This window comes from Hevea brasiliensis, chromosome 10 (assembly GCF_030052815.1).
Source record: "Hevea brasiliensis isolate MT/VB/25A 57/8 chromosome 10, ASM3005281v1, whole genome shotgun sequence".
Lineage (NCBI taxonomy): Eukaryota > Viridiplantae > Streptophyta > Magnoliopsida > Malpighiales > Euphorbiaceae > Hevea > Hevea brasiliensis.
The window spans coordinates 94,956,361-94,982,236 of NC_079502.1; the positions used below are offsets into that span (position 1 = coordinate 94,956,361).

The 25,876-nt window shown below is 32.3% G+C and overlaps 2 protein-coding genes across 12 annotated transcripts; one reads left to right on the forward strand and one right to left on the reverse strand.

Moving 5' to 3' along the window:
• Positions 1-5,958: 5,958 nt before the first annotated feature.
• On the forward strand, positions 5,959-9,303 carry LOC110649539 (floral homeotic protein APETALA 2). 2 transcript variants are annotated; one of them, XM_021804133.2, is made up of 10 exons: positions 5,959-7,007; positions 7,137-7,162; positions 7,308-7,338; positions 7,462-7,549; positions 7,737-7,882; positions 7,971-8,015; positions 8,119-8,210; positions 8,295-8,464; positions 8,563-8,745; positions 8,823-9,303. In XM_021804133.2, exons 1-10 carry the CDS (start codon positions 6,475-6,477, stop codon positions 9,042-9,044), a joined length of 1,536 nt encoding a protein of 511 aa, XP_021659825.2. In that variant the 5' UTR covers positions 5,959-6,474; the 3' UTR covers positions 9,045-9,303. The 2 variants fall into 2 exon arrangements, with proteins under 2 accessions (XP_021659825.2, XP_021659824.2); XM_021804132.2 differs by having other exon boundaries at positions 5,975-7,007; positions 8,817-9,303.
• Positions 9,304-17,954: 8,651 nt separating this feature from the next.
• On the reverse strand, positions 17,955-24,479 carry LOC110649543 (OVARIAN TUMOR DOMAIN-containing deubiquitinating enzyme 7). Of its 10 annotated transcripts, XR_002493773.2 has the most exons (13): positions 24,235-24,467; positions 22,954-23,060; positions 22,629-22,704; positions 22,214-22,363; positions 21,856-21,917; positions 21,381-21,465; positions 21,111-21,260; positions 20,823-20,943; positions 19,828-19,955; positions 19,611-19,708; positions 19,000-19,142; positions 18,356-18,430; positions 17,955-18,232 (listed from the first exon to the last, which is right to left on the reverse strand). XR_002493773.2 is itself a non-coding variant. In XM_021804144.2 (12 exons), exons 1-11 carry the CDS (start codon positions 24,283-24,285, stop codon positions 19,013-19,015), a joined length of 1,149 nt encoding a protein of 382 aa, XP_021659836.2. In that variant the 5' UTR covers positions 24,286-24,472; the 3' UTR covers positions 17,955-18,430; positions 19,000-19,012. The 10 variants fall into 10 exon arrangements, 7 of the variants coding, with proteins under 7 accessions (XP_021659836.2, XP_021659832.2, XP_021659831.2 ...); XM_021804144.2 differs by having other exon boundaries at positions 17,955-18,430; positions 22,629-22,711; positions 22,970-23,060; positions 24,235-24,472; XM_021804140.2 differs by lacking the exon at positions 18,356-18,430 and having other exon boundaries at positions 24,235-24,470.
• Positions 24,480-25,876: the final 1,397 nt, after the last annotated feature.

A 25,876-nucleotide genomic window follows, 5' to 3' on the forward strand; every position in this document is an offset into this window, starting at 1 on the left:
CAACATTGGAATCATATGGTGGAATGGCAAATCTATGGAGCCATTTGGCCAAGTTTCATATCAATCTTCACACTAATGAAGACTCAGTAATCTGCAAAGCGTTCTCCCTTCACTTAACAGTGTAACTCATGAGTGCTACCAAGGTTTATCGCCTCCTTTTCTTTGCTCAACAAATTATTTAGGCCTTGCTTCATTACCAAGCAGTCCAATGAAGAAAATCTCCTCACGTTGGGAGATGGTTAGAGAAGACGAGGAAAGTCTCTGTTGATACGTGGAAATGTTCAAGCAAGTGTAATCCCTGTCTAAAAAATTAAAATAATGGAAGAAAAAGGAGGGATTTAGATGAAGAATAAAGAAGTGGGGCAGGGGAGAGGTGGGCCTTGGCTACCATGATAATGTAAAATATAAATAGACAGGGAGAGATAGGCTCCACTTGGTAGGGTACTGTTTCCAGTTGAGGAAAACCATTTCTCCAACCATACCCTCGTCCCACTTCCATTATTGGAATTTTTTTTATTTCTTAAAAGAAACAAATTTAAAAAAAAAAAGGCCACTCGTAAATCACAAAAGGATGTTAGAGATTAGATTGATAGATGGATTTCAGTTTTTATAGGGTTTTGTCTGGTGTGTTTGTGACTTGGCCTGCCAATGCCATCTTGCTTTTTCTTTTTTTTTTTTTTAATATATTTTTGAATCTCATTTTCTAAAATTTATATATATTTCATATTATTATCGCCTATTTAACGCTGTTAGTAAGAAAAATTATTTTTAAAAAATATGTTAATATTAAAAATTAATTTAATATATTTTAATCAGAAAATAAACTAATAAAATAATATTTTTAAATTACTTTTTAAATAATATCAAAATATTTTTTTTTAAAATCACTTTTTATATTCGAACTTCAATGTCCAATGAACACCTAAAGTTACCATTAAAAATTATTTTTAAATGCATTAATTAAGATAAATTAAAATTAATTTTAAATTAAATAATATATTTTTATTAAATATTTTAAAATAATACTTTGTACAAATCATGTTTTTTTATTTTTTAAAAAGAAAAGTTTTTTTTTTTGAAAGCTACTAATATTTTAAGTATTTATAGTGTCGATGACGTCAAGCATGATGATATCTCTCTAAACTACGAATCTATCTATCAATCTATCCACTGGGTTTGAGTTGGCTTCTGCATTTATTTAAGTCAGATGTTAGACCAAGCCTCTCCTATACTCGCGTGCATTTCACGCGCCTACATATACATATACATATTTCTTGCCCTTTATTTTCTTTTATTAAATGTTACCCAATAAAAAGTTCATATTTGTATGTTGTTTTATGCTTCAGTTGTACCTAGGGTTTACATTTCATACGTTTATTCTCATTTAACAATTTTCTTCTTGTCTTTTTTTTTTTTTTTTGAGAAATTGTCTTATTTGTTTCTAAACTAACAAAAGGTTGGTGGTTTGATATATTCATAGCAACGGAGAAGGTGGGACATGAATCTATCGTTGGTTGCTTCATTTGTTATTTTATTTTATTGTGTTACAAATTTTAAATGAGCACGTTTAACTTGTTAGTAACAGGACAAATGATGGGTCCAACAACTCACCAACAGTGAAGTTAGGCTAATTTAGATGGTCATTCCTCTTTCAGGCTCGCTGAGTTCGTTCCTGTCGGCTTCCCCTGCCTTTCAGCAGGAAAAGATTTAATTTTCATTTTGGTTTCTCTGGCCTAGCTTGTGGGACAGTCATCTTCCAACAAAATCTGACTGTATATGGGTTTTGTTGCTTGGTCTGGTTGTGTATGCTTACAGGTATATATTTCAGTGGGAAGGCATCATTGAAAACCTAGTGTTTTGGTTCTGCCTATACTGATTAGTTTGCCGATGGTAGGTGGTCCACTGAGGAAGATTTGTTCGTTTCGTTTGAAGGGTACCTCTTGGGTCAGTAAGTCAGCCTTTCCTTGGTTCAGACCCTCCACCAGGCTATAAGAGAGTGAAATGCCGCGAGCTCTGCCCTTCTTCTCCTTCGGGGACTGGCTTCTACGGCAGCACAAGAAAGTTTTGAGAGGCTTTTTTGACGTCCAGCGGTGGCTGGTTAGCATTGTCGCATGAGCTTTTTCATTCAGCTGTTGTTGCTGGAGTGGCTATTCTCTCTCTTCCCGGTTTATGCACCAGCCCAGCACAAGGCGGCATTTCAATGGTTTAGGCAGGGGTGTTCCACCGGCTGCTAGGGTTGAGTTTAGATGGGTTTGTGTTCTCTATGCAATGAGGTGGTTATTATGCCTCAAAAACCTTGTATAGATATCATGTATGGTTTGCCCTATGGGTCATGTTAATGCAAAACATTGTAATTAAAAAAAAACAGAAAAAAAAACTCAACCAATAATTAAAATTTAGAGTTTTAATTTAAAATTTTATAATTTAAATATAATTCTAATACAATACCATTAATTTTACTAAAGTTCATTAATAATCAGTAATTAATGTTTTGAGAATTTGAAGAAAAAACCAACAAATTTAACTATTGTATATTTATATGTAAGAAGATTTCAAGAAGGATGACTGCCTGTAGAAATGCAATGCAAGAAAATGAGAAATCCCTTAAACTTACATGTAAAATCTCATAAGTAAAATCAACTTTCGTATCACTTTGCGTATATTTGGAAAAATAAGAGAATTTTTGTCAAAAAAAAAGTTAAAATATAAAATTTCTTATTATCACAGTTTTGCATAAATAAATTTAAAATATAAATCACTTATAAAAAATTAATAATTATTTTAATTTAAAAAGTCTAAATTCTAATCAAATTATAAGGAGTATACTTTACTTACTGCTTAATGTTAATTTATTACTATTTAACTCTAATCTTTTTATGAGTTTGATGTAATAAATATTTAATTTTGTTTTATTAAAAAATTTGTAATTCATATTGCGCTCCTGTTCAAATAATAAAATATTACACTTAATAAATCCATAATATGTTGAGATAATAAATCTTTATTATAGAGGAGATTTAAAAGAAATAAAATCTGTTAAATGGATAAAAAATATTTTAAAAAATAATATAAAATATTAAAAAAAAAAACATTAAATCGAGGCCAAGGGCAAAGGGATGAAATTTCGCCTCCAATTTGAAGAGAACAACTTCTTCTTCTTCTCTTATTATTATTATTATTATTATTAGAAAAACGAAGATTCAAATTAATACTCATTATATGCATTAAGTCATTAAATTTATTATTATTATTATTATTATTTAAAGTTATTTTTTAAAAAATGTTCTTATTAATTTCAATGTCAAACTTTGATAATTTTTTTTTTCAGATAAACACTATTTTTACTCATATACTTTTTATTTATGTCTAATTTTATTCATTTTTAAGTTTTTAATTTAAGCTCAAATTAACTTCTCTCTTATAAGATTAGTGTATAAAATATTTTTTAGTATTAATTAACAAAAAAAATATGATTAATTAATTTTATAGGGAGGGTTAATTTAAGATTAAATCTAAAGATTTTGATTAATTAGATAAAAAAACTTAAAAAATAGATAAAATTAAACATAAATAAAAAAATTCAAAGGAAAAAAAAAAACATGGGAAACTGATAAGAACTTCTCGTTAAAAGGAGAAGCTAAGAGAGAGAAAATGCATGTATCTTGATTTTTATGTCTGACACGGATCATGTCGAAACCTAGTTCCCAAGTTTGACGGGCAACATTGGACCTCAGCATGTGAAGAGGCGCATTGGCTGACAATGGAAATTCATCGTGGACAATGTGCTGCTTCATGGATTTTTTCCAAGCTCACAGCGTTGGAGATTTAGGCCTATTCACTTTGACTTTTAAAAGTAGTTAATCGCCCATCTCAATTTTTAAAATAGTATTAAAATTGAATTCATTAGGTTCAAAAATTCTCACATAATTATATATAAATTTTATTTATTTAAAAATAATTTTTTTAAGTTAAAAAAGAATTGAACTCACTCGTTCAAACATAAAAATTAATAAAAAAAAATTTGAGAATATTACTAAGTTTTTTTAATAAAAATTATAAATTTAATTTATATATTTATTTTCTTAAAAATTTATTAAATTATGAAAGTTCAAAGATGAGATGATTTTCTTTAAAATTGAGGGTCAGGTCCCTATATTGAGATAAATTTATACATTTAGCCTAATTTATCTTTTAGAGAGTAAAAAAGTTTTATATATAAATAATTATATAATATTTATAATAAAATTTATTTTTAAAATTTAATATATCATAATAAAATTATTTTCTCATATCACTAATATAAAATTCATGAGGTTTAACTCAATACTACAATATAATTAATATTATGATTAGTTTTAAAATTATAAAATATTAACTTAAGTCTTAATCAAAATTAATTATATAAAAAGTAAAAATAAGTAAAGATATCATATTTATAATTTACTATATGTTTTAGGAAAAATATTATTAACCATAGAATTAAATCACTTTTTAACATAATCATTTTTCTTTGAAACTTAACATTTTACTCTAACCATTTTCAAAGAATATATATATATATATATATATGTTTTGATATTTTGCAAGTATCTTAGCTACATGATTAGGGTTAATTATATTTTCGTTAAATCAATTAAATAAGAGATAAAATATTTTTAATAACGTAGATAAAAATATTAAAATGTTTAAATTAAATATTTATTAATTTTTAAAAATATATTTTAATACTTGAGGATTGTATGTGTATCATACATTGTGGTACCTCTCTGCTGAAACATGTCGGATGTATGTCCGCACATATCAAAAAATTCTTGAAAATTGAGCATTTTAGGCACATGAGATGGCAATTTTTTTAATGTTTATATTTTATACATATTATTTGTATAATATATTATTAAATTTCTTTATATTATAAATTTATTAAATTACAATAAATTGACATAAAATATTATCTATATTTTCATCTATATGTATTTTATTTTACATTAATTTAAATAATTATATATATATACTTAAAATTTATTTTAAAAAGAAGGGACGGGAAGAGAATTGCAAGGAAGGTGGAAGAAACGCGCTGAAAGGGAGAGTGGAGGGAGAAGAAAAAGGGTAATAAATACGAGGTACAGCAAAGGAAGTGAATTGGGCGCTTAGAGAACGAAAGAGGCAAATGTGGGCCTCTTCCTGTACTCTTGGATTGGACTTTTCTGGAAAGTTTTTCCTTTTCTTAACATTATTCCCATTTCCTTTTCTGATGCCAATCCCTCTCTCTCCTGCTACTTTGCATTTTCACTTCATCCCAAAATACCCCTACCCTTTTCTCATTCCCATATTACCCTCACATCTCCCTCATATTTACCCCACAAGTCCATGTCATGGCCATTATAAAATAATGGTAAAACCAGGTGAAACAGAATATATATATATATATATATATATATATATATATATATATATATATATATATATATATATATATAATGGTATTGGTGTGGCTCTGTTCTGCTATTGTATTGAATAGAATAGGGAAGAAAGGAATAGAAGATTGGGATGATGGATGACTGCTGGTGAGTTGTGACGTGAGTGTGTGAAGAACGATAATTAGTAGCTAATAAAGGTTATTGAGTAATTAGCCATCTTCTGATTTTTTGCGCTGCCTATTTCCACTAGTGGGTAATGTAGAGAGAGAAAGCAAGAATTATAGAGAGAAAGAGATGAGAGGATGCTTGCTTTTCGATTTGGTTAACGTGGGAAAGTTGAGTAAGAAAGAGACGGTTCTTTTTTTTTTTCTTTCTTTCTTTCTTTCTTTATTTCGCATTTTCCTAATCTCCCTCTTGCGTTTTTGCCTTGAACACACCAAGCACCAATTAGAAAAAAAATAAATAAATAAAATTCAACATTATAAACCCACAGTCAGCAAAGTTGGGTTTTTTTTAAGCTAGTTTGATCATTTTAAAGCCAGAATAGACCCAGATCAAAATTTATGATTGTCACACATTTCTTTAATAAAAAAAAGTCATCGAGAGAGAGAGAGAAAGAGAGGGGTTGGGTGGGTGAGAAATTGAGAATTGAGATTGCTTTCGGCTTAAAAGCTTTAAAGCTCAAACTGGCCTCGTCTATGCGGTATTGGGCAGTTAAGGGATACAAGATATTGAAACATCTCCCCTGCTACCTTTTTGCAAACTCTCTCTCTCTCTCTCTCTCTCTCTCTCTCAGTGAGTCGTAGGTTTAGCTATCCTTTGAATACTCAAAGTCCAAAACCTCTATGTGGGTTTCTTTATATGCACATCATTATATATTTTATTCACAAGGGCTAAAGAAAGAAACTTTGTTTAGTTGCCATGGCCACCACCCTTAATTCTAGACTTCCATGTTAAGACTTAAGAGGGTTCTCAATAATATTTGCATTAACTCTTAGTCTTATTCAGCTCATCAAAATTTTCGTCTTTCATTCTCCATTGAGGGAGAGAAAAAAAAATGTGGGACTTGAATGACTCCCCTGATCGGAGAAGGGACGACGAATCGGAGGGGTGCTCTTCGCAGAAAACTTCTTTGGACGGTGAAGATGACAAGGGAAAACGCGTCGGATCTGTGTCTAATTCTAGCTCCTCTGCTGTGGTAATCGAGGATGGATCCGAAGAAGATGGTAGTGGTGAGAGGGGTAGAATCAAGAAGCGTACTAGCAAGATATTCGGGTTCTCTGTCGCCCATGATGACTCCATGGAGAGTGACCCACCTGTGACCCGGCAGTTCTTTCCGGTTGAGGACCAAGAAATGGGGGCAACATCTGGTGGCAGTGGTAGCGGTGGAGGAGGAGGTAGTGGAGCTGGATTTCCTCGGGCTCACTGGGTCGGAGTCAAGTTTTGCCAGTCGGAGTCACTTGCTTCTCCGAAATCCGTTGAGGTCTCGCAACCGTTAAAAAAGAGCCGGCGCGGACCCCGGTCGAGAAGCTCTCAGTATCGCGGTGTCACCTACTACCGGAGGACCGGCCGCTGGGAGTCTCATATATGGTTGGTGTTGTTCTGCTGTACAGTGTTTCACGTTTCTTTCTTTTAGTGCTTTTCCGTGGTTGAAATTTCTTCTTGACTGATTGGAATTTATGGCTTGGTCTCTTATTGTTTTGTGCTTTTCTGATGCAGGGATTGTGGGAAGCAAGTCTATCTAGGTAGGAGTCTATTTTGATCTTCATTTCAAGTATATATTTGTTAATATTTGTGGAAAAAAAATTGGTTTCTTTATCATGAATTGTTCAAACATTTCTGATATGGGATGGGCTTGGCGTTCTTCTATTCTTGGATATTCTAATATAGGTGGATTTGACACTGCACATGCAGCTGCTCGGTGAGCTCTTGATCCCTTATTCACTAATTTTTTTTCCCTTTTCTCAAACTAAATTAATGAACAAAATTTCTAGTTGCAGAGCCTGAGATTGAAAATCCTTTCCTTTTTTTTTTCTCTGTGTAGTGCATACGATAGGGCAGCTATCAAGTTTAGAGGAGTGGAGGCAGATATAAATTTTGGTATTGAAGATTATGAGGAAGACTTAAAACAGGTAAAGAAGGAGAGAAGACTCAGATAGAGTGAGAGAGAGTTATATATGATATATCTTCAATAGTGCTAACTTATTTTGTACAGTTGTTTCTTTGCCTTCTTTGTGATGCTGTTGAAAAGAAAAGAGGACATAAAAAAATAAAGAAACATATCATTTACAAAGGGAAGATTCTTGTGTATGGTAACAGATGAGCAACCTTACTAAAGAAGAGTTTGTGCATGTACTTCGCCGACAAAGCACCGGTTTTCCCAGAGGAAGCTCCAAATATAGGGGTGTGACCTTGCACAAGTGTGGAAGATGGGAAGCTAGAATGGGTCAATTTTTAGGCAAAAAGTAATCCATTTCTTCTGTCTCACTTCGATTCGTTTCTTTATATTTTTTCATGCTTATATATGTACATGCTGAATTTTATCTTTTACAGGTACGTGTATTTGGGTTTGTTTGATACTGAAATTGAAGCTGCAAGGTGTGTGCTTTCTGATAAGCCAATGAGAAATCAATCTATTAATCAGTTCTTTTGTTGCTTATTTGAATCTTAATTGATCAATATTCTGGTACTTCCTACATAGGGCCTATGATAAGGCTGCTATCAAGTGCAATGGCAAAGAGGCAGTGACCAATTTCGATCCCAGCATTTATGAAAATGAGATTAACTCTGCAGGTAAGCCCTGAACGATTCTTCTGATTTAATCCTGAATCAATCGGGCTTTTATTTGTTGTACTAATTGGTGCATGTGCGGTTCAGAAACGTCTGGTTGCGCTGCAGATCACAATCTTGATTTGAGTTTAGGCAATTCGGGTTTGAAGCAAAACGGTGTAGGATTAAGTAATGATAGGCAAAATGCTGAAATGGATCCGCAGTCAGCATCGCTTCCATTCGAAGCTGATTGGAGAAACGCTGGAATTAGGCCTAAGGTACAAGGAAGCTTGGAAAATAAATGTAACTAATGGCTTAATCATGTTTTTGATAGAATCTTGTTTCGCTGACTGTTGTTTTATTGATTCATTCGCAGCTAAACCTGTATAGAAGTAGTGAAAGTGATGACCATAGAAGAGAAGGGTACAGTGAGACTGAAACAATGCAGCTTCTTAGCCAAACCCACATTCAATCTCCAGGAAATGAAGCACAAATATACGGACAACTCAGGAGACCTGGAGAGACCCAGATGCTTCATGGGTTTTCGCCAAACTATCAAGTGGGTATTCTATATATAATCTTGCTTTGATACTAATTACAAAATTTAATTACTATTTGGTATCATTGTAGATTCAGTTTCCAAGCAGCAGCAATGGAGGCCGAATTGGCAGTGATCTTTCCATATCTCCAAGCGATTACCACCACCACCAACAGCAACAATGGCAATCCGGACCTCCTCCTCCTCCTCAACAGTTGGTTGCAAATGCTGCAGCATCATCAGGATTCCCACAGCAGATTAGGACTCCGCAAAACTGGCTGCAGAAAAATGGGTTTCACTCCATCTTGAGACTCTCTTAACCCATATTCTTTAAGTAGCCTTTCAATTTTCTTCCTTACGACACCCTGTAATCTCAATCCTCACCATGCATTGCTTCTAAGCAAATGTAAAGAACAATGAAAGAGTGACATCCCCAACCATCCCTGAGACCCACGAAAGGGAAAGAAAGAGAGAAAGTTCCAAGCCTCTGGGAAATGTTGGTTACCAGTGAAAACTAACAAAGGAACTAAATCTTTGAGCTAGTTATATATATATTCATTCTGCTTTTCTGACTAAAAACTGCAATGAATTTTATCTTTTTTGCCAAAAAAAAAAAAAATATCTTGGATGCTTTGCCGCCCTATGGAGTATTTGTTGCAGCCCTATTAAGTTTTTTTTTTTTTAATTAAATTGGTTGTTTTATCTTAATCATCAATGGCTTGAGTTAGCTAACCTCAATTTGGGTACAGCATGCTAAATCTGCTGTCCCAAAGTTCAAGTTAAGAGTCATAGTTTTTGGCTTTTCTTTTTAGCTCTTTCCCTTCTCTAGGCCATTGGAGGTGAGGACCAACTCTTTTGGAGTGATTTTTTAGTTCCCCAATTGAGTAATGCTATATATGCAAAACAAAGAGCGACACAAGATGTAGCCAAAAAGCTTTGAAAGGCAAGAAAAGAAAAGAAAAGATAAAAGAAGGAATAACTTGACACAAAGTTTTCCATGAAGTGAGAGAGGGTTAAAAAAAATGACAAAAAAATTGAGGTTATACTAAATGGGAATTGTGTATTTCTTGGAAATATCAGTGGATGGTGATGAATAGTCACTATCTTTAGCGTCCTTTGAATCAGTTCTCTTGGCCAAAAGCAGTCAGACATGGCTATTATTATGAGAGGGACCTGTCATATTAACCTAAACCAAGGACACACACACAGTTGCTTTGGATTGTATTTCATAGAAGAAAAGATAGAAGATTATAACACCAAAATGAGCGTCATGGGTAAACCCTCACTTGTGGTTTAACCTTGTCAGTTTTTACGAGGAATTACCCCTGATTTGGCTTCTTTATGGGTTTTAACTTTTACCCATTTGAGAAAAAAAAAACAAAAAAAACACATATATACTCCCAACCTTGAAAATATATCACTCATCCTATAAATTTAAATTTAAATCCTTGCATCTTTTAACTAGTTTAAAACCAGCGAGGAAGTGTACGAGGAAATGGTGTCCAGGCTTTGAATATATTACAAAAAAATCCTAATAAAGAGATGAGCATATTGATTAGTCCAATGACATTTTATTTAATTGGGGAATTAATAAATAATTATAAATCCAAGCCATTAAGATAATAATTATAGAGAGGTACAAAGCATATAAAATACAAGTGAATTTTCGTCATCTTGGTCGTCATTCCACGATTTCTTTAATCATACTATTAACATAAAAAAAATTAATTAAGTACAATTTGGGTTCTCATTCTCTAATATTTTTATACTTAGTTGACACGTCTACTATCTTGTTACCACATGAATTCCATTGATTTTTTATTTGCTCAATATGAAGGTTGAGGTCCATGCATGAGCTATGACACGCATGTCAAAATCCTCTGTTTCTTTTTCATTAACCTAGATTAAGATAATACAGTTCCATTTTTAGCACAAGCCAATCCCAATGTTTGTCTATTTTTCATCTTATTGCTCGAGATTGAAGATTTAAACCCTTAATTAATTAAGATCATAAGAAAATATATTTAGTTATGATTTCAATTATTTATGTTAATTTACCTTTAAGCATAAATTTAATAAGATATTAATGTTGGCGCGAGTTTTAAAGGTTCAGTCCTAATATTATGTAGATCTGTAATAAAAAAAAGTGAAGTCAGTAACCCTTTGGTCAACAACTCCTACTCTCAAGTTGGAGAACCAGTAATAATAATATAACTTATGATTGATTACAGAGACAAAGTATGCATATCTGATTCCTGACTTTTTTTTAATATTTATTAACTTTTAAGAAAAATAGTCGTTACCATAATTATGGAGACAACTTTGGATTATTCTCTTGAGATTATCTCCTAGAGATCCAACTTGATTTTATGGTAATTATGGCTGTTGCTCAGTTTTAGATTTCGCTCGCCTTGTTGGGTGAGCGAAAGTATTGTTATTCTGCTTGTCCAATCTATTCTAATTATGTTTGGTTTTTGTTTTTGAGAGTTGACTTTTTGATTATTACGTTGATTATTTAGAGTGAGTACTATCAAATATATATTAAAAAAATAATTACATTTACAATACTAATTATTTCATTCTTAATTTTTTTTATTTGATTTTGGTTGATAATCTAACTGCAAAAATAAACGGTTTTTTTATTTTCAAATATGTGTGTGTTGTGGACGGTAAGAATTGACTTAGGTCCTGAATTAAACCAAAATTAGTCTAGGTTAAACTCAAAATCAATTGTGTGTGTGTGTTGATCAATTGTGTGTGTGTGTGTTGTGGATGGTAAGGATTGATTTTGGTCTTGAACTAAACTAAAATTAGTCTAGGTTAAATTTAAAATCGATTCAAGTCAACAGTTTCTAACTTAAGTTGGGGCTTGAAATGGTTATAGGGGGTCGGTTGGAGGCCCCCTTTTGAGGAATTAGAACCAGAATTAACTGTATGATCACTAATCAGGCCCGTTTAAAATAATTTAAAAAAATGTGACGGCTTTAAAGAGTGTTAAATGGACAAAACTGAAGCCGAACTAAATCATAATTGTCAAAAATTGAAATCGTAACCACCATGCAATCAAAATCATACCAATACAATTCGATTTTGGTTCAATCCCTCCCAAAGCATTAAACTGTTAGTTTCAGTGTAAAATCGGCTCGAACCATATCAGTGGCCATGCCTTTCTTTATATGTTTGGTGTAAATATAAAAGAGCATGATGCCCTAGCTAGTGGGAATTTTACCATTCAGGAGTTAAAAAAAAAAAGCCTAAAACTCTTTTGTTTTCTTTGGTTTTTCCTTTAAGGGCTCGCCTTGTCTCTGTCGTGCGTGGCGGTTTGAGGTTGCCTCCCCTTACCCGGTCAATGAGTCCCTCCCTGCCAGCGGGTAAGGCTATAGATAACTTTTGTTTGTGGGGCAGCAGTTGAGGAAATGGGTGGGGGATGCTTAGGTTGCCATGATGATGGTTTTTGGTTTTTCTTTATATCTTTGCGCTGTTTGTGGCTTCTTCTATTCTGTTGTAGGTCTGGTTGGTGCTAATGGGAAGATGTAGTACATATCTAGATGACATTATCCTGAACCCTGCTGAGTTTGTTGGTCCTTGTCGGAAGTTCCTCATTTGTCGGATGATGCTTGAAGCGGTGGCACATCTTTTTTCTTAATCCGTTTCCTTGCATGCCCTAGATTCGCTAAAACGACTAGTTCCAAGTTGGGTATCCATTGTAATGGGCTTGTGTTCGGCCTCGAGTCTAGCTAGATTTCTAAGGTTGTGACGCCTTGTAAATTCTCTACCTATTCAAAGGCTACCATTCTGCTCTGATAGGTTAGAAAGAAAAAATGGGGGGAAAATAAAATATAGGTGTAAAAAGAAGAGAAGTAACAAGAATAAAAGGGAAGAGGGTAGCAATGGAAATTAGCGTAAGGGGAAAGAGCTCCACATATGAAGGGAACAAATGAAAGAGAGTCTGCTCTTTTGCAATTTAAAGACTCTTTCCTTAGATACTTTCTTTTGCATCGGATCTACGAAACACTGCCGTATCCTCCTCACCTACACTCTTCCGTATCTTTCTTTCTCATCTAATTTCCATTTTCTTTATTATGTCATATCATATTTATTATTTAAAAAATTAAAATATTTATGAGTCTACAATATTTTATAAAACATTTTCATCAATTTATTTATTTTTAAATTATTATCATCAGCAATAATTGAATTCAACCGTTACGAAACTTGAAAATTAAGATTTAAAATCAATATTTTTTTTGTAAAATAAACGAAAACTTAATATTCAAGTGCTAGATCGCTTTCACGATTTAGTGAGGCAAACAAGCCCTTAGGAAAAGAAAGGATTTTACGAAATTGCCATTTGATGTATCTTTCTCTGAAGAGCTCTTAACAACGGCCAGCCTTTTGCCTTCTCTCTCATCCACTTTCCTTTTATGGAATTCTGACTCTGTTGTTTATTCTCAATAATATTATTATTATTTTTTTAGTATCCTTATCTCACCTCTTTTTGCCCGGAGCCTTACCTGCTGTGCCATGAGCGTGTGTGCCACGCTCCATGCTAGATTTTAGATTATTTTTTCAGTAGATAAAAAAAATATGATGGATAATAATACTGCTTTATATAGTCAACAATTAAATATTTATTATAAAATATTTAGTACTTAATAATTAGTTTTTTAAACAAAATAATTAGATTATAAAAGTATTAATCACATATTATATAATAAATTTATTATCATATATTTATCAATTTTCTTTTTTAAATTAATTTTAATAATATAAGTATCTACACATATATAATATTTTTAAATATTTTATCATTTAATGTGCTTATGTGTATTTATTAAAAATAATAAATTTATTTTTTATAATTAAATTATTTTCATTAATATTTAAAAAATAAAATATCATAACATTTTCATTATGATATTTTAAATAAGAGATGAATTTTATTTTAAATATGGTATTGCTATTTATGAATGAAATTTATTTATTTACTTGAAAATATATAAAATTATTTAAAGGCATAAAAAAATTTCTTCAATAAATTCTGATTTGTGACAAATCTACTTTTGTTGTTTTTTCTTCTCTCACTTTGTGGATTATTTTGTTTTTTCTTCTATGTGGAATTGATTGGTATTGTTTCCATATAATTTATATGAAGGTATTTATTGTTGTCGAATTATTATTGATTAATTTTACTAAATAAATGTGTATTTTAAAAAAGATATCAACAATTTTGATGAAGAGCTCTACTAGAAAATCAAATAAATAATTTAAGAATTGCATGAAAGGATATATGTAATGTTTCAAAGTTTACCTTACTTTAATATTAGGCCACTCATAAATAAAATGTATTTGCTAATAAATTTCATGCTCTATATGTTCATGTCTGGAATGAAGAGATGTGTTGTCTCACATTAATTTGAGATAAAGTATTTGAGCTAAATATAAGTTATTTGGGAGCAATCCTCCTTCTCTTAGTAAGTATTTCGAGTTGAGCTAGATCCGATCCATTTTTTTTATAATAAGATTAGATGATAATTTTTTTATATTAATATTATTATTGTAAATAATATAATACTATTACACTTTATATACATAAAAAGAATTAACATACCTCATTTGAGTTAATTATGTTTATATTTTAAGAAATTATATTATAAGAAGTAAAAATTTTGAGTTAATTATGTCTAAATTTGATTTTCTATGAACATAAGATATAATATATAGAGTGAGATCTACTATTAAATACATAATATATGCATAATTATAATTTGAATCTATAATATATCAGGTTTAAGCAAAAAATTTCTTAAAATCAAGCATGAATATTCAATATAATTTTTTAGAAAATTAGATTTGATTAACTCCATTTCTGCAAAATAAAACAATAACAAAAGGAAGAGGGTATGAAGAATTAATGAATTTTGATTTTTTTTATTAGGTAAAAAATATTTCATCATTTAAAGTATTAATTAATTAATTAATAGATTTTAACTTAATAATAATATTAAAAATCAATAAAGCTAAATAAAAAATATTAATTAAAAATAACAATAGTAGGACATTGTTTGCTCATCAATGGACCCTGGCTATTACATAACCCAAGTGTGCCCAAGTTTTAGCCATGTGACATTCATTAGGGTACAATCTATCACAAAAATGGATGATGAATGATCATGTCATTATGAGACAATTCAATATCTACTTGTATTGATGACTAACTTCTGTTTCACTACACGTAAAATAATTTCATTTAAAATTTCGTTTGTTTGACGTATGTATTTTTTATTAAGAAAAAAAATAATATAAAAAACTATTTTTTGTCATAAAAAAAACTCTTTAAATTTAAGAAATAAGTTCTAATTTTAAGATTGATAAATATTTTTTTATACTTGATAATTTTTTTTTTTGGATTCACTTAGATTTTCGGATCATCGAATCAGTAATCAATTAGTGTTTTTATTTTTATTTTTTTGCCTTTTCACTTAATTTTGACAATAAATTTAATTATTTTTCAATTTATTCTTTAGAAAATAATCTCAGCTTAGCTATTCATGCCATGGTTGTGAAACAAATCAAATTTGATATCTAATATATTCATATATCCAATAAATCCATATCTAATAAATTTGATATATAAGAATTAATAAATGATTTTTTTTTAATGAGATTTAATTCAATTGATAAAACTTATTTAACACTCTTATTATGTTAAGAGTTCGAGTTTTATCAATTGTCTTTTTTAACAGATGATTTATAAATTTTATTGTAATTACACGAAAAAATTGGTAGAATATCCTAATTATTGATTGAAAGCCTTCTCTCACCTAAATTTTCTTCTGCCAACAAAAAATTGAAAAGGAGGAGGGAGGAGATAATGATTTGTGTATTTAATTTTAAAGGGTTGGTTGTAAAGAAGGCTTTCCAAGTTTGGAAAGATTGAAAAGAAAATAAAGATTAGGTTTCAAAAGTGGGCACGACAAGCCAATCATCTCCAACCATTCGTTCCCTTTTAGGTGGCATACATTATTATTGTGGAAAGTTAGTGGATTACAAGAGATATTGCCCTACCTCTTCCTGTTGTGTATTTGGTGTCATGGCCACTCTTTTCTCCACATATTTTTTTAATCAAGATTTTTCATATGGGTTTTTAGTTTTTAGTTGTTTTCTAGCAAATTGGCAATTTGCCCTCTTTTTGTCTTTGCTTGCTCAGTTAGTGTGAGTTGAATGTTTTCATTATTAAAGTTTTGTGGATCTCAAGCAATTAAATATAGTCTGTTTTTCTTAGTCTAATTTAATTCAATAATTAAGGTATTTGACAAAGTCAGATTAAAGTTTCCACTCTTTTAATTTTTCTCATCATAAAAAGAAAAATCACTTTTAAAGGGCTATGTATTTTTCCCTTCACTTGCATTAAATTTGTATTTATCTTTTATTATAAAAGGATTTTTTTTTCATTTGTGTAAATATTTGTATTTACATGGGTATATATGAGCACTACATTTGCTTAGAGAACAACTAAATATCTTTTTCCCTAATTTCGAATACCATTTTATAGGTTTTTATGAAGTTGAAAAATCTCCTCTCCATAGGTGAAATTTTGTACTCATCATGCATATAAGCTTTCCATATATAATTTGTATATTTCTTTTGAGTTTAATCATGTATCTATTTATTATGAGAGAAACATATATAATTGAATCAAAGCTTTTTCAATCTCAAGAAATTAACATCGCTTGGATGCTATATAACATAGTAGTATTGTAAGTTTCCTTCACAACTCACTTTCTACCTACACTTGCAATATGTTTCTCTTTAATATTTATCTTGTAAAGCAAAAATATACCATATATACACGTAAATAAAAGTTCTTATTAGTAGACTACTAATATAGGACATGGGGAAGGATGTTTATAGTATTGGATGTCTTTCCATCATTAATTCAATGCTTATTTTTCTTTTTCTTTTTTTATTTAGTAAGAAATTAAGAGAACAAAGACTCGAATATGAATTTACAAAATGAGTGATATATTTTCTATCATTGAATAAGCTTGGCTAGATGGTTAATACTTACTTTATTTAAAAAGAGAAGGATAATTTAATGATGAGGAAATGAATGGCATCCAAGTTGGTTCAAGATAACAGGAAGAGAAAAAAAATTTTTTTGAGGAAAGAGGGGTTACATCACTCAACAAGAATGACTGTTTATCATTGTGGTTGTCAAAATTGCTTAGTCCTACGTGGGAGAAAGAAAACTTCTTTTTATGAAAAGAGAAGGAGGGATACGTAGTTTCCTCATTTGGGAACTTTGCTTTAATTTTTCTATATGATAATTCCCCACTTGCAAAAGAGAAAAGGTGAGAGTCTCATCAAGCAATAATAGTGGCGAGCACCCATCAAAAACAGAGGAAGCCACGGCCACCACCTACTTTCTATATTAAGCAAATGGGTTGAAAACAAACGCATTCAAGGGTTTTTACCAATTTGGTATCCTATAATTGACTTGGGCTTTTTGGTTGCTTGCCTTGGACTTTTGGGTTCTACTCCTTTCCTTATTGGAAGAAGCTTGGCTCATGACGCATGCTCTCTTCATCTGCTTTCTAGTTTTAGCACATAATTTTTGCTCTTAGGTTAAGCTAAGCAACACAGCGTTTTTAACAAGCTTTTCTACTAATTTGTTTTTGTTCAAAGTAAATTCACTATAGAATCTCCTAGTTATGAGGATTATGATGCAACTTTTGATGACCCAAGTAATGGGTTAATTGTTAGCAACCGTGATAATAGGGCAAATTTTAACAGTTTCTCTATGGGTTCTTCTTTCCTACATGTGTTAGGCTCTTGTCGGCCCTAAGAAAAGAGTCCACAAAACCCAACAGAGGGAAATTACCCATCCTGAATTTAAAGCCCAAGGATGCAGTTGGGTATTAGGATTTAGGATCAGGACCAAAATGCAAGGAGGTTTTAAACAAGCTTACACTGTTTAGCTACACCTGCAATAAGCCGAAAAACCATAAATAGGGGGCAAGCAAATCCCAAACCTTAATCCACACGCTTCAGTTTGACTCTAGTTCAAACTTTCCCCACATAAAGGTTAGGTTCGATTGTAGAGTTGATTAACCTCAACATCTACTATTACTAGAATACACCCATTTTCAATGTTGTAATTCCTCCATGGATCATCCGATCAGATTGCTTTAACCTAAAGATTTAAACCCACAATTTTGGTTTCCAACTTATGCATTACAACAGGACCAAATTCCCAAATTCCATAGCAAATTTCCCAAGCAAATTTATACATGCTCATCCTGTGACAGATTTTTCATATAACTAACGTAATTTGGCTAGCACAACACTTTGCCTGAAAGTCCTCTCTTCCAGAATGAAGTGTTTGCAGCATGGAATTTCATCAATGTCTTCAAGATGTCAAAAGAACAAAAATTGTAACGTACATTACCCTTTTCTTTGTTGCCCTTCTACACCATACAATGAGTTTTGCCAAAAAGGAATGCACCTACATGAAATATGAGCAGCCATCATTAAGCAACTCTTCCATGTAGCCTGTCACGGCAGTAAAACCCCTCCCCTTTGTTTCACCTCCTGGATGGGGATGTTTAGGGTTTAGGGGCTTGCCTACCTCATGATAAATCAAAGAGGACAGCATAAATCCTCCCGACTGACTACATGAAGTGGGGTGAAATCATCAGGAGGCCTAAAAAGTGAAGAAGCAAAGTCATCAACAAGAAGCACAAATAAGAGAGATCTTTTAATATTGATTCAGCTCCTCTCAAATTGTAATCCCAAGTGTTGTCACATTACATCCAAGAAGGTAATATTTACACTTTCATAAGAATAGTTTAAAGACAAGTCAACCACAAAAAGGCCAACACTTTGTGAAGTGGTGCAACAATGCCAAAATTTTGCTGATCCCTGAAACTGAATATTTACTTAATGGTGTATATCACAGGACGAACTTTTTACTTAAGATTTTAATAGATGACCAACTATTTCATTCCTTTTCTTATCTACAAGTTTTATGTTCAGACAAAGATAATTAACAAATCTAACAAGCAATGTGAGTGAAAAGATTATGGGGGTACAGGGTGGATTGTGGAATTATGAATTAGGAGCAACTTATATGACAACTCTAATGACATGATAAAAATAAAAATAAAAATAAATTAAGAAAAACCTCTGGTCGGGAAAGCAAAGATATATGCATATCTAATACAATAGAAATGGGAAGTCATAAAAACTGTATGAACTGGCAGTGCCACTCACATCAAAGTCAAGTTCATATACAAAGAGCACCCACATCAGGCAACCCACCATCAGGTCCACAGTTTGACTCAGATTCAGCAGGACCTCCTTTATTGCCTTGCTTCCTTCCTTTCCTACTTTTTCTTGAGTCAATATTTTGGTTACTGACACAGCAAAAAAGCCACATCAGATAACAAAAAGATTATTGTTTGGCAAAGTGACTGGCTAAACTTCTGTAATAACTCGTTGGAGAAGTAGTCTTGGGAACAATCAACAATAATTAATAGATAACATAATACAAATGGATCTAAGAAACTACCTTTGAAAACTACTTTTGAGCTTTGATAACATTATGGCCAACAGAACTTTTTTAAGAAGACTTCCTTCTCATTTTCTATATCTAAAAATATGCAACTCAAAGCCTTAGACTAATGGTTGATGCACCTTTCAACTTGCGTAAAGGCCCAAATTTGAGTTTCCCCTCCCCCTCCTTTGCAAAAAATGAAAAAAATGTTGTCCTCACCTATGAAAGGAAGTGAACCCTAAACACCGAACCAGATGGAACTTCAAAACTAAAAGACTATAGCTTAAACAGAATCCTGGAAAGAGGATAAGGAGTTCAAGAAGCATACACTATAAACTTTGCAGCAGGTCTCCCCTTGACAGCTCCACAACAAGCCTTGTATTTTTTTTTAGATCCACAAGGGCAGCTCTTATTTCTCGGTATCTTCAGCGATTACACAAAGATAAAAATAGAGAATAAAGTATATGAAAAACATGAAATTAAAAGCAACTCTTTTTCAAGGAGATATTGGCCAAGCAAAGGTTTCTTTATAGAAAAATAACAACCTTGTCATCTGCCTGGGAACTACTATTGTCATGGGTTTGTTTGATTCTATTGTTGGATGGACTGTGTTTGTGGGTCTCCTTTAGAGACTCTTCCTTTTGTTGCTCACAGTTTCCATCTTCACCATCTCCTTGGCATTTTTAGGAGTAATGAAAATTAGACTAAGAAGACATATTATGCAATCACCTCAAATATTATCATGAAAAGCAAGACCAAAGTGGAAAACTGAGAGATGCCAACCAAATGTAAGGCAAAACTAATTCAAATATGATACTGAGATGATAAAAAATTTACTTGGCTTGACTATCTTTCTGTTGTACAAATTCATGATGCAAAACATGTTGAAAATTGTGTATTCTTAACATGCGCGCATGCAAAAGATAACAAATAGAATGAAAATTTTCTTCCACATCCTTGCATTGAATCTCATTTTATATACATGCATGTGCATGCCCTAACAGATAATACCAATGAAGATGGTGCTATTCAATGAAACAGGGAAGTCCATGGACCAAGTGTCAGACCATCGATGAAAGCAACAAGAAGTCATTTTCTACCTGAACATTGTGAAATGACAATAATGCCAAAAACAAAGGGTAAAATGGGTAAAAATAAAACGACAAGACATATCTGGAATAGAACATAAATTATCAAGCTGACTCTTCTAAATCTCTGCACAGAATCAATAGTTCAAGCAAGAAAACATTTTATTAGGAAATCATCAAGAAACCCCAACTTTCTTCAATCTATGTTAAAACATCCAAAGCCAAATCTTTCACCAATTTGCAAAACTGTTAAAAACATTTTAGGAAAAGCTTTTCCAAGAAATTGATATCTACAAACAAAAGGACACTTGAAATCTGGGGGCTATCACACACAGAAGTTCCTGACCGATGTTAAATGAATGGATGAAATGCCAATAAAAAGATGGAAACAAGGAAATCAGCAGCAGCCATAAAATTATTCAACTCGTGTTAAATTATTGCCCAGACATTACCATGAGAAGTATCTACATGACATTGAAGGGTATCATTTTCTGCTGAGTAGTCATCTGCCTCTCGTTCTGCTACCAGAAACTCTATTGCAGCATCAGCATCACCATCTACTTGTAATAAAACCTAGTATGGAATCATCATAAGGCAGAAAATAATATGAGTATCTTAAAGGTTTCAAGCATGCCAAGTATACAGGGAAACTAGCACTATTACCAAAAATATTGGTGATAGAATCTGTAATGCCGAAGAAGAGAAAACATAGGAACAAAATTTTGAAAGCAATTTCTCACCTGTTCGACTTTTTCAGCATTTTGACAACCACTTCCTGCCATTACCAATTTGATTGATCCAGCATCAGTAATATCCTTAACAGCTCCCCCTTTAGACTTGCTGGCTGCAGCTTTTGCTTTATGAGATGTTGCAGAAAGGTCAGCATCAGCCTTTCACAAACTGAAAGTTATCAGGCTATTGCTACCAATTACAAGTTCAAACTTAACCATGGATAAACAAATATTAGTATAAAAAGACATAATTGAAAGGAAAAAAATCAGAAAAGAAACCTCAATTATAATTGGTCTGGCTGGCCCATCGCAAGGGTCTTCTTTTAATCGCACACTGTTGTAATGTTCCTCATCATGATAAGATCTGAAAAATTAAAAAAAACAAAAAAAAAGCAAATCAAACAGCAGAACTACAAGATTATTTCTACCATTCAGCCATTTCCATTTTCAAATCTAGCACTCTTGCCACAAACTAAAAGATCTTTGCCAGTTCAAAATCTCATCCCTATATGCAACAAAATGGAACAAGGTATTCTCCCAATTATTTGAGATTGTCAGAAAATTACTTGATCTTCCATCAGATCCATTAAAGGCAACAGAATGACATCTTTCCTTTCAGAACGTAGATAGCACGCAACAATGTCAGTATTTCACTATTCTAGATAGAATGCATAAAGACAATCCTTCTCTACAAGCAGAATGCATGCAATGCAAAAGACTAGTGCAGAAATGACAAAGATTTTAGTCTACTTACAAATGAACCATACGAGCTCCACATTGATCAAAATTCCGGATGTACCAGCGAGGTGACATGTACTGTATCAGTTAATGAACATCGCAAAGGTTAATCCAACAATACAGGTCATGAACACATACAAACGTCAATCTAACTGTGACATGTCTGTGTTGTGTTCAGGTATTCTTGTGCGAATTTTCACAGTAGCACATGTAGCCATCACAGAAACATTTGGTGGATACAAACACATGCACATAAAGCATATTGGTCAAAGAATGTTGTAACCTTTCTACAGGAGCAACTGTGATTCGTATTTCTTATAATTTCACTTAACTTGCAAATGAGTGCAGGAAAAAGAAAATAAATAAAGAATCACCTGGTGAATGCATATATTACTACGTGTAACAAGAGAAGCTGCCTGCAATTCCATATGTCCAGCCCATGTGCCATCCTTTTCCATTGATTGGCAGTATTCATCAAATGGGATCTCATCCTCAATAAAGGGCTCAAACATTTCGCGATTCTTCTGTTAATTACAGCCCCAATATCAGGTTGATTTATAGTTTGGTAATTTATCAGAGAGAGAGAGAGAGAGAGAGAGAGAGAGAGAGAACATTCTTCGCGGAACATGAATTACAGGAATTGTAAATTTAATTGTAGCAAAGAGGAGATTTCCACTGTAAGGCGGAAAAAAAGCAAGATACTAGACAAATTATGTAAAAAAGAAGCATAAGATTTTTTTTTTTAGTTAGATTATATAACCAATTTTTTCTTTTTCAATATCCATTTACCATTATATATTGTACCGCCATGCTGCGATACTTTCCATGTTCCTTCTCACTACCTTCCAACTGATCTGCAAGCGCCCTGCAAACTAGTAAGAGTAAACAACTTAATGGCATTAAAGCACATCTACAAGATAAATTACCTATTCTTTTCTTAGGTAGTAGAATGTGAAGCATTTCCCTTATTAAAAGTTAAAATGGGGAAGAAGAAGAATTGAAGTCTCAATATGTCTATGACTCCCTGTAATATGCAACAGCCTAGTGGTATATATCAGATAGTGAATATAATCTGAGGAATGAACATATGCTAATATCATCTGTAAACACAAACCTGAAGAAACAATTACCATCTGCAGTCACTTGGATAACTTTTAGGCCCAATGCATCAAGCTGGGATTGAAACTGAGTGATATCAGCCTGTTTTCCCTGGTTTTTCACCTGTATCCAAACAAGCTTCTGTTAATTACTCATTGCACTATCTAGAAAGCAACTGTTTATTTAAGAATTGGATATGAGAAATCATCTGGAGCACTGTACAAACCACATCAGGTAGATAACTTAATTAACTTAAATCATTCATCCAGTCCAGGGTCAAATCAGCAGCTCAACAGCTCATGCATATCCCTTCAATCCCTTCTTTGGGCAAACCAGCACATGCTGACTGGTTAAAACCCCACTTCAAGTATCCCCAATGTTGTCATAATGTCATCTTAGACGTTTGATATAGTGCATTAGAAATAGGTATACCCTTTCTCACATTCATACGAAACCCACTTTCCACATTTTCAGGTGAACTCACATGTTTGAGCATAGGTACACTGTTTTTCTTGTGCACTAAGTGCATTCAATAATTTCTAACCCTTCAAGCCCCCTTAAGACCAACCTTTGTCTTTGGAATAAAGGCCCATTTTTTGTTGATCTTTTTAATGTTGTAATTTTGTTAATTTCTTCTTCTGTACATGAGTTTCTTCCCATTCCATTTGGGTTGCATGCCCTATTGCCCTTGACTGGAATTTTAACTTGTCAAACGTGTGTTTGTGTTTGTTATTATATTTGTGCATCTGTTTGGTTCAATGGCCACACTATGCAAGATAGCCCATGCCCATCCCATGAATCCCCATCTTTTTACTCTAAGACTAAGAGTTCATACTTAGCCCTCCAAAGTAGGTATATAACTATATATGCATATAGAAACAGAAATTAGTTAGTATCTTTCAATGTCTCAAGTACTTCATTACTTCAATCACAAAAAGCATTGTTTCTTTCATTGTCTCACCTATTTCATTATCTTCAACCATATACAAATACAAAATAGTCTCAGCAAAATGACAAATAATACAGAAGCCACATTAGGATCATGCCATGAACCCTAATTTGCTCCAGTAATATGTGCCTCATATTGGGTACAACATTTTTCATTAATCTCTAACACAAAACTTGGAAAAACCCACAATAAATTACACAACATAGGGCCTTAAAAGAACACGGATCAGCTTCACAAAGCTACTTTAATCTACAGTCACTGGAACTTTGTTGTAATAGAATAACAAAATGAAAAGAAATTAGAGAAATCAAATGGTAAAGAGAAGAGTAATTTGATAGAGAGACTTACATGGGGATTCTTCTTAGGTTTGGTGGACTTTTGTTGTTTGGTTTTTACCATTTTAGAGCTTTGGAATAGCTACTAACAATGAGGTTTCTGCGGGTTCTCTGGCTCGGACAAAAGAGCAAGGAAAGGAGAGAAGTGGCTAAGTGCTTATAGATAGTGCAATAGTGTGCCTGCCCGCAGGTGATCCGGAACTCGCATAGGGTAAATATTGGCTGCTTCTTGGATTTTTGAAGTGAGAGAGCCTATGGACTCAAACAAAACCCAAAATGGGAGATGAAGGCAAAAAAAAAAAAAAAAGTTAAATTGCACAAACAACTTTGGAAATAATTGAATAAAAAAGTATTTACTTGATTATGAATTGCTTTAGGAAATTCAAGTGATAGCTTGTTCAAATTAAGGAGTGTTTAAATTTAAATCTCAAGAAAATGTGCAAGTGCCACACTCTTGGATTTTTTTTTGGGTATCAAATATAAACAAACACCTTTTTTTTTTTTTTTAATCATAATACTCATTTCATTCAAATAAAATAAAGAGGGTGCAATATTAGAAATCTAACTAAAACATCTTTAAACTTCCAAACAAATAGATTTTTAGCACTCTTAATGCATTCAATGTTTACATAGTTTGAAAGAAAAAAATGAAACCAGATTAGTGACAAGTGAGCCACCTAAAATTAGGTGGGAATGTAGATTGAAGACCTCCTATGTGTCACACTGAGCCAGTGACACTGTGAGTCCCAAAGCGAGGTGGGGTTTGTTAATCTCTGGATAAACTTTTTTGAGACAGTCTGCAAACTAATAGTCTAAGCTTTTTTAATATTAAAGAAATACTACTCGCTATAAAGGTAGATTGGATGTTAAATAGATCTGTCCAAAACACCACCTGATTTAACATTCCTTCTCTTCCCGAGCACAAGAAACTCCCTAAGGGAGACTAGACAAAAAATGACATAAAGCCCTCGCTAAAATGGGTAAAACCCACATGAAAAATAAAGAGACAAAAGAAAGAAAGATGAAGGAATACGAGAAAGAAGAAGAAGATAAAAAATGAAGAAGGTGAGAAGGAAAGAGAGGACAGCCCCTCCACAAAGCTATTTTCTTGTTGAGAGAGTTTTTAGTGAGAGAAAGCTTAGAGAGAGTTTTTGAGAATAATTTTAAATAAACACTTATCTAGCTTGATGAAAAATAAATTATTTATTAGAATGTACAAGTTATTATTATGTAGTTATGTGCTTTTTCAATACAAGGACTATACTTTTTTTAATGATAAATGAGTATCTTATAGTTATGGTCATTAGCAAAAACATGATGAATTTGATAAGAATGTTGAGACTTTCATAGTATTAAAGTTGATATCATCATTGAAGTCAATATTTTTAAAGTATGTATTTTTTTAAAAGTAGAAGCAATTTTGAATTATAGAACACAAAAAATGAAATATGAAAATGAAGTGAAGGGGAAATAGAATGAGCAGTTCAATAAAGAGAATGAATTATTGTAGTTCGAAATATTAGATAAAATGGAAGTTGAGCATGCATTTAAGATGTACAAGAGAGAGTGCATTAAGCTGAGGGAATTGACTTCTACAATTGAAATCAAAGAACCAAATGAATTGAATGCACGATTACAAGGTGCTGCATAAGCTA